Raw genomic sequence first — 9,815 nt, 5'->3', positions numbered from 1 at the left:
GGACAGTAAGTTTTTGAAATCACTTGCCTAGACTTTCTTCCAATCAATCAATCAATTAATGGTATTTATTGAGCACTTACTGTATACAGAGCCACTGTATTGCACATTTTCATAGAAGCACAAATCCACAGTATACTTGCTGCAAGATTTGGTTACGCATCCCACTCCAGTGACAACAGTCACATGGGATTACATACTTTACTACTGCCTGTGTACTTGTATTTCTGGAAAAGTCCCATTTTCAAGGGAAACCTATGGATTTGAAATTGGAGCAATGAACCCTCCCCATAAGGACTCAGATGCAGTTTTCTGGACTCTCGGCCAGTGCTTTATATCCCATCAGAATATTTAGAGGTACAGCAGTAAGGTATTTCAGCACATGCTGTTAATCACGTGTCAGTCACAATCCTACCCCATTGGCTCCGTTCACCAACTGTTGATGTAAATTGGCCAAGTCTCAGTCCATGTGGCTCTTTGGGACAGTATGAAGCCTGGAAAGCTGGCCTGGATTTGGGAATGAGAAGTATAGGGCATCGATGAGCATCATTTATTATTGAGTTGCAGATATGGGGTGTGGACATCGGTAGAGAATATGTAAGGGGCCTGACACCCTGCCCACCACCGAACTCATAAACCTAAGTGGAGAAGTGGTGGTTAGCAACCATTCAATCAATCAATATTTATTATTATTATTACTACTAATAATAATAATTGTGGAATTCTTAAATTCCATTTACTATGTGCCACACACTGCACTAAGTACTAAGGTTGATACAAGTAAATCAGGTTGGACACAGGGCCGACCTTGTTCCACGTGGGGCTCACAGTCTTAATCGCCAATTTTACAGATGAAGTAACTGAGGCACAGAGGAAGTGAAATGACTTGCCCAAGGTCACACAGCAGACAAGTGGTGGAGCGGACATTAGAACCCAGGTCCTTCTGACTTCTAGGCCCGTGCTCTATCCATTAGGCCACGTTGCTTCCTTGAGCACTTAACTGTGTACATTTATTGAATGCTTTACTGTCTATAGACTACTGAACTAATCACTCAGAAGAGCAAATCAATAGAGTTGGGTAGGCATGATCACAATAATCATAATGGTACTTGTTAAGCACTTACTATGTGACAGGCACTGTTGTAAACACCGGGGTAGATACGAGTTAATCAGGTTGGACACGGTCCCTGTCCCCCATGGGGTTCACACTCTTAATCCCCATTTTACAGATGACGTAACTGAAGCCCAGAGAAGTTAAGTGACTTGCCCAAGGTCACACAGCAGACGTGTGGTGGATCTGGGATTAGAACTCAGGCCCTTTTGACTCCCAGACTCATCAATCAATCGTATTTATTGAGCGTTTACTGTGTGCAGAGCACTGTACTAAGCTATCCCCTAAGCCTCTCTGCTTCTCATGATCCCTACCCTCACGAAACTGAAAATCTAGTAGGGATGACAGACAGTCAAGTAAATTATTAATAGGAGAAGTAGCACTGCTCTTCCCAGCTTATGATTCTGGCATGTAACACAGCCTGCCTTTGGTTGGGAGCCGGAGACCCAGCAATTTCTCAGGCCAGACCACTGGAAGATCCTGGCCTACATTTCAAAACTCCAGGGATTCCTGGGACAGCCAAAAGAGTTTAGGTCAGGACTGAGAAATGTGACTTCAGGTGGTCTTCTTTACACTACCAGCCATCCAAAAAGGGTACCCTTCATGCCAGACCACCATCTCCCAGTTTGGAGAAATATGAAGAGCAGAGGGGTTCCAGGGCCCTCTTGGGAGGTCAGGTCAGATTGTCAGAGTCCAAAGGGCAGAGTTAAAACTGGGCCACTTCGTGGGGAGACAAAACCAACTTCAGGGATTCAGAGTGAATGAGTAACTCAGAGAAGTTACCAGTTTTCTAAGCTTCATTTGCAACTAGGGCAGAGGAGTGTTTTGTTTTTTCTTGTTGAAAAGAGGTTAGTGCTGCGGAGACCAGGTACAGCAAACACTAAGTGCTACTTACAAGCTGATGATTCCTAACTGCAGAGAGCCCTTGGGCCATTCTCATGGTGAGAGTTTCAAATTGTTCATCCTTATTGAAACTCTGTTTAACAATCCCCAAGGGAAGGGCAGCATTTGTTAGGGGAATTAGCCCACATGTAGACATATTTTTCCTTCCCTTTTATTCTTCCAAGAGAAGTTTAGAACCTGCTATATTCCCAATTCCTGCTCCTGGAGTCCAAAGAACCACTTCCAGTCAACTCTTAATTATTCAAGGTTTGCTACCTGTTGCCAGAATGAACAAAGCATTGGACTTTTCTTCTGATGTCCATGGCATGGCTATTTCCCTGATCTCTCAACAGAGAGGCAGGGGAAGTTACAGATAGAAACCTTCAGCCTGTTGGTAGCTTTCCCCCTCTAGACTGTGAGCTTGTTGTGGGCAGGGAAAGTGTCTAATGTTATACTGTACTCTCCCAAGCACTTCATCATCATCATCAATCGTATTTATTGAGCGCTTACTGTGTGCAGAGCACTGTACTAAGCGCTTGGGAAGTACAAGTTGGCAACATATAGAGACAGTCCCTACCTAACAGTGGGCTCACAGTCTAAAACTTAATACAGTGCTTTGCACACAGTAAATGCTCAATGCAATTATGATTATTAATAATAAGAAGAAGATGAAGAAGAAGCTTCTGAGCTGGTTATGTTGAAATTATGCTTAAAATGAGATTTGGGCACCACCTGAGGATTTCACTTCCCACACTCTCCTCTCCCTCATATCCATGAATGATTAAGAGTTGACAGCACAAGTCCAGATGCTGATCACGTCTATCTATGGCTCATGATAACTCTACTTCTCCAGGGATATTTTTTCATAAAAAAGGTTTTTCATAAAACCTTTAAATTCAATATACTAAAACAGTAATTATGGTATTTGTTAAGTGCTTACCATTACCAGCACTGTGCTAAGTGTTGGGGAAGAAACAAGATAAATCAACCCAGTGCCTGTCCAACCCAGGGCTCACAGTCTTACATGGACATGAGGCTGACATGGTCACTATTTTTATTGTGGTATTTGTTAAGCCCATACTATGGGCCAAGCACTGTTCTAAGCTCTGGGATAGACACAAATTAATCAAATTATGTGTAGTCCCTGCCTCACATGGGACTCGCAATCTGAGGAGGAGGAGAGAACAGGTATTCAAAACTGTGATATAGGGACTGTGTCTGGCCTGATTAACTGATACCTACCCCAGTAAAACAGTGCTTGACACAAAGTAAGTGCTTAAATACCATAATCATCATCATGGTCATTTAATCAATCCCCATTTTACAGATGAGAAAACTGAGGCACAGAGAAGTTAAGTGAGTTGTCCAAAGCTCAAACAGCAGGCAACTGGCAGAACCGGGATTAGAAACCAGGTCTTCTGACCTGTGCTCTTTCTACTCGGCTATGCTCCTTCCCCCTCATTCCTTGGGAAGAGAGGCTGCCTTCTTACAGCACAGGCAATAACCCTAGCCGATTCCTAGCAATTCCGTTGACACTAACTGGCTCTCATAGCGGCTCCAATTCTCTCTGGGCCATGTGGGGCTGGTTGCCTTTTGAAGGCCTGGATACTTTGATTTGATGCTTGTTTTGGGAAGAAAGGAAGGTCAGGGGCCAGGCCACAAAAGGACCAGGAAATCCCCAATTTTAAAGAGCTTCCACATGAATGAGGAATGACACATAAGGTAAGAGGCAAAGCCCAGTGGGTTAGGAGGAACAGATGGAAGGTGCCTTGTCACCATGGTTACCGGCCCAAGAGTTCTGTAAGACTAGGTTTTATTTTTCTTTTCACCTGTCATTCTTGCCTGCGCTGTACTTCTCTATCCCCAGGAGGAGACAAGTTGTGACATTTTCACTCCCACTAACAAGCTGGCTGGCTCCTCAGGGGAGCAGCTGCTAAGAGGTAGTTGTCCCAGGCCGTAGGTGGGAGGAGATGGGGCACAGGGAGGACAATTTGGCTTCCCTGTGATGCGGATTTTCTTAAAAAAAAAAAATCACTGGTTTAAAAGCCATGTTGCAATTTTCAGTTACAGTATGTGTGCCCATAGAGAAGTATTGCAAACACCCCCAGTCACATCACTGTATCCCTTGCTTACACACACTTTATTAAGACACGAACACATTTCTTAGATTCCCTACCATTGCTGTCTTCTCTTTCTTGACTCCTGGAGAAAATGGACATAGTGTCTGATGGTCATCAGGGTCTTTAGGGTAGGAATGGTCTTGTAGATATGTCCTTTGTAATCAAAGAAGGTGCTACTGATGCTGAGATTCTCTCCACACTGGGCAGCTATCCAGAAAATCAGAGGAGAGAAATCAAGGGAGTGCTTATAGCTCATCTCAACTCCAATATAGGATATACAAATGTGAGCCGTAAGGGAAATCCCAGACCAATCATCCCCTAAAGAACCCGGTGACCATGAGATCCCGTGTCCATTTCCCAACTGCCCTTCTCCAGGAATCAAGATAACAACAGGTAGGGTCATTAATCAATCAATCAATCGTATTTATTGAGCGCTTACTGTGTGCAACGCACTGTATTACGGCATTAAGAAAAACGTTTGCACCTGAGCAGAGTTTTGCTGGAGTGTTTGAAGTATTCTTGGGACAGCTATGGGAAAAAGACTGAGAGTGAGATTTAGTCACAGGAACCGACAAAGTATCTCTCTGCAGAATGCTGCCACTGCCTCTCTCCAGCTGAGGAGAGCATTGCTGCTGTCTACCTCCCACTGGCCATCAGCCTTTTCGGATTTGGAGCTGACTCAGGGAAACCCCTTTGTAGCATTAAGAATCCCAGAGAAAGGCTAGGAAGCAGAGCACAGTGTGACCGAAGAGACTGATGTGCTCTCATCAGTTTCTTCCACACTGCGCACATAGGGCTGTCAGTTCTGGATGCTGTTTTTGATTCTGCCTATTGGTATCCTGACCTTGTAGACCTCAACTGTGAAAAAACCAACCCATTTCCGATTACCACCCACTATGCTGGTCTTCCTGCAGTCCTTGTCTCCATCAGGCCGCATCAAAGAGAGAAAGAGCCAACCGTTGCAGATAATAAAGAACCAATAGCAGACAGGTGTTCAGATTTAACCATTTAAACAGATCTGAAAGCTAGAATCTAGGCAGAAGTGAATGGTTGACAGTTACCTGTGGGATGGAAAGACAGTCAAGATGCACAAGACTACCCAAAGCAAAATTCACTTTTTCATCTAGTATTTTCCCCTTCACAGCTACAGTGACAATCTGGTAAATTCAGAGGACGTGAGTTCTAATCCCAGCTCTGCCATATATCTGCTATGTGACCTTGGACGAGTGACTTAACTTCTGTGTGCCTCAGTTATCTCATCTGTAAAATAGGGATTAAAACTGTGAGCCCCATGTATGACAGGAACTGTTTCCAACCTGATTACCTTGAATCTACCCCAGGGCTTAAAACAGTGCTTGGCACATATTAAACGCTTACCAAATACCACAATTATTTTTCAGCTCTCAGCAATTACTAAGCAAGAGAAACTGCAAGTTTACCCCACTGAAATCCATACAATCTACAGAATAAGGCAAGGGCAGAGACTGGTGGTTTGGAATGTCATAGTTTTCCTACTCTCAGTTCATAACTCCCAAGGGGCAGGAGACCACAAGGGATCAAGGCTCTGCAAGTTAACTGGGTCCACAACTCTACCTAAAAAAATAAAAACAACCAAACACAATAAAAACATAATATACAGGGAAATTTTTTTAAAAAAAGTCAAGCAAACCAAAGAATATTTGACCCTGTATCAGGAAGTTGTAGAATAATTCTAATAAATAATATGTGCTCTTCATTTAAATTGAACATGGTTTAGTGGTTGTGAAATCAGAATTTATATCTCTGTTGCTTTATAACTGGGAATTTCCCTCTATTTTGGTCCAAATAATTATTCCCCAAATATCTGGGTTTCTTTCTACACATCTTCAGATCATTTTCACCCCTACTAAGAGCCTGATGAAGAGACTCTTTGTATTTCCCAAACAATCAATGGTATTTGAGTGCTTACAGTATACAGGGCACTGTTCTAAATGCTTGAGAGAGAACAGAAATGTTCCCTGAGTAGTGATTTCCTTCATCTTAGATTTCCACCATTGCCAGTATTTTTTCTGAATATGGATAAGTGCTGTTTTAGCAGCTAAAGATGGCGCAGATATGCCACAGCTGCCCTACTGTTAAACCACGGGCACCCTTTCACTGTAAGAAGGAAAGCAATAAGAAATCTTTGGGGTGAGAACCAGAAATTCTTGGGACATTTAAAAACGCTTGCCTAGGCATAGGGGAGGATGCTCTGTAATTAGCTAAAGGTAGGCTTCAACTGCCAGAGAGCCAGAATGAACATAGGCCATACCACATTTCAGCCATATTCAAGCATCCTCCCCGCAAGTCTCTGCTCACCTAGAGACTGGTGTGACTCAGTCAGCCAAATGATTACAAAGAGTTCCAAACCCAGGCAACTGGGTGGCCTCTGTACATTTTAGTAAGAGTGTAAAATAGAAAAATGGGGCTCATTAAGCATAATAATTAGGCCTTAATAGAGCAGTTTTTTCTATTTAAAAACTATTTCAACATTTAATACCATCTTTTTTTGTTGGGGATCTAGATGACTGAGGTAGACATCAACTGGTCTCCCTTACACCTACAAAAACTGTCTTAATAAACAGATCAAATGTATATCTGTGGAAAGTTCATTTCAAGCACCAACTTAACCTGAATATCACACAGAGAAACAAATTATCAGTCGCTTCAGTATGTTGCTGAGCAACAGAAGGTGCGGGGGAAACAATCTGGGAAGAAAAGGAACTGCATCTCCAAAAGAATAGGTTATTTTGGGGGATTGACATTGGGTAAAGGTAAACGTCATTAAAATGAAGATTGGGATTCAATCAATAGTTCGGATTAGGCATTTTATGCTAATAAATCCTAAATTAAAAGATCGCAGCCCTCTACCCAAATTGCATTACAAGCCTCCTTTTAGATCCTTATGTACATATTTGAGGGAGTAGTATGTTATATACAACAAAGTCAGGATGGAAAGGATGTTAGGCCCATTGGGTATGAGTTCAGGAAGGCGAGGATAGGTTTGGCAGGATGAACATTTGCATTGTTATGGTTTCAAATTGCACGCTGGTTCACTTTTTTCTCTCTTCCCCATTCCCTTTCCTTTTCTTCCTTTTTCTCTTAGGATAAGACAAGTGCACTGAGTCTCAGTAATGTGGCTGGGGTTTTCTACATCCTGATTGGAGGACTCGGACTAGCCATGCTGGTTGCCTTAATCGAGTTTTGTTACAAGTCTCGGAGTGAATCAAAGCGGATGAAGGTGGCATCCTATTCCCAGGCCTTTCCTACCCAGTGGCTGCTCCCAAATAGGTTCCAAAATTGCCTTGGAGGTTCCAAAATTGCCTTTAGTAACTGGGGCAGCCCAAAATCAGAGGGGGAAGCTGGGTTACAGTGATGACAAAGTGACTATGACAACCACCAGTGATTGCCTCCTAGGGATTGTGGAGGGGGAGGGGGGAAGGGGAAGAGGAAGGGAAATGGGGGCGCACACTGATATGAGGAGCAAAATAGGAATGAACAAAGGAATCACCATGTTTATACCCTCAGGAGGCAATCTTTAATACTATTCATCTGAAATAACTGCAGGTGAATGGCCAGTGGCCAACTTGCCACATTTGTGCTCCAGAAATTGGGATGATAATTCATACTTATGCTACTTATTAAGTGCTTTCTATGTGCCAAGCACTGTTCTAAGTTTTGGGGTAGATACGAGCTAATCAGGTTGGACACAGTCCCTGTCCCACATGGGGCTCACACTCTTAATCTCCATTTTACAGAGAAGTGAAGTGACTTGCCCAAGGTCACCCAACAGACAAGTGGTGGGGCTGGGATTAGAACCCAGGCCCTTCTGAATGCTCGAAAGTGCAGTCTGTCTGTGGAAAAATGTGTTCTTCTTGCAAGTGGTGTGGCCTGTGTCCACATCTAGATGAAAATGCAAAGATGTTAACAGAATTAACAGGGCATCAGAGGATGAACGAGGGAAGTTGCAAGGTTTAACACAGGAACTTATCTATGCCCAAGAGGTGAATGTTGAGGAGGACAAAGAGCTTTGGATTTAAAGGTCCACATCCAGGATAACTACACTTCTAGAAGTCAACTGAAGTGCACGATTGCTCCTGCAAAATGCTTTTGTGCCAGTCCCAGAGGGTTAATGCAGTCACCTGCACAGTTGGAAACCCTGTGTTCTTGATCCCTCTGTTCTCTGCCACCTATCACCCCAGGATTAATGACAACTGTCAATTTGAAATTCATTCTTTCAATCGTATTTATTGAGCACTTACTGGATGCAGAGCACTGTACTAAGCGCTTTGGAAGTTCTAGTCGGCAACATATAAAGACCGTCCCTATCCAATAATGGGCTCACAGGCTAGTAACCAGATCACAGTCTAGAAATGTCACTAAAGTGTCTGGATTCAGGGATTCCACAGACATTCCACTGACTTGTATAACTGAAAAGCCCTCACAATCCGCATGAATGGGAAAGAGCAAATAAAATGTGGATATGAATAAGAAATGGTCACCCAGTCAAAACCCTGCCCTTTGGCATCTAAATCTGACCTTTCTTAGTCCTTTCAAAGTCAATCAATCAATCATATTTACTGAGGGCTTACAGTGTGCAGAGCACTGTACTAAGCACTTTGGAGGGGATAATATAACAGATTCCAGATGGGCTTACCAAGTGCTCATTTTTAGAAGCATCACCTGATTGTTTTGTGTGTTGTACTGCCCAGAGCCGAACTTAGGATTCTGGCCCCTAAGGAGATCCCCACAGTCAGGCTGATGGGATCCGCCTTTTTGAGGAGATAGGGTGAGGATAAGGCTAGTGTAAGGATCCTTTCTTTCCCACACTGGTACCTACTCAAGGGATTCCACAACAGGCTTGAACCTGCTGGGAGAGAACCCTAACCCCCATAAGTCCCTCCTCGCATCCCTTTTTATACACACATAGCTCCCTCCCCTCACCTATCTATTCACCCCACTCCCAGCTATATTCTTGGCCTGCCTCTTCCCCATCCCCACAATCACTCCCTATGTACACTTCATCCCCAGCTGACAGACAAAATGTCAACCTGCAGAGATGACACAGATGCTATCACATTAAAGACTTCTTTTTTCCCTTCTTTAACCTAATAATGTCCATCCCAAAACTTCGACTTTTGTTTTCCAATCATTATTCCAGTCATCCTCTTGTACCCATAGAGCCTAACTGGGAGAAGCGGGCAGAGTAATAGGGACTTTTAGGTGCTGGAATGAGAAACTTAAACACCATGAATAGGAGCATTGGAAAGAGAGGTGAAAGTTCAGGTGGGCCAAGCTGATGGTCTGTAAAGTAACTCTACTTGTTGAAAAGCACTGGCCTAGGGGATCTCTCTGCTCAAACTACAGGGACCTGCACTTTCCCTTGTTCCACTCCTGCCACTGGACTGCGGAACCACTGAGCTCACAGTTTTATTTCCCTCAAACTCCACTCTCCTCTCTCCTGCTCATGCTGTGAATCTTCACAGGTGAATTATCTGGAAAATGGAGGTGTAAAATTACACTTTGGCCCAAACAACCTGCCTAAAATAATGGAATAATTTAGGCAAAAGTACATCATTTGAGTCTGAATTATCCAGATAATTGGATAATTATTCATCTTGCTACTGCTAGGCACTTCTAAACTCCTAAAATAGGGAGGGTATACCAGGATCACAGATCTGGCCTGT

General features: G+C 43.4%; 1 protein-coding gene across 2 annotated transcripts in view; it reads left to right on the top strand.

Annotated features, from left to right (window-relative positions):
• GRIA1 (glutamate ionotropic receptor AMPA type subunit 1) overlaps positions 1-9,815 on the top strand; it is a 245,710-nt gene that overhangs the window by 230,059 nt on the left and 5,836 nt on the right. For both annotated transcript variants that reach the window (XM_038772259.1, XM_038772260.1), the window contains exon 15: positions 7,235-7,369. In XM_038772259.1, the coding sequence (XP_038628187.1) occupies positions 7,235-7,369 (135 nt within the window). The remainder of the gene's footprint in view (positions 1-7,234; positions 7,370-9,815) is intronic.

Source organism: Tachyglossus aculeatus, chromosome X1 (genome assembly GCF_015852505.1).
Source record: "Tachyglossus aculeatus isolate mTacAcu1 chromosome X1, mTacAcu1.pri, whole genome shotgun sequence".
In the NCBI taxonomy this organism is placed as follows: Eukaryota; Metazoa; Chordata; class Mammalia; order Monotremata; family Tachyglossidae; genus Tachyglossus; species Tachyglossus aculeatus.
This window is presented reverse-complemented; position numbering and strand designations above follow the sequence as displayed.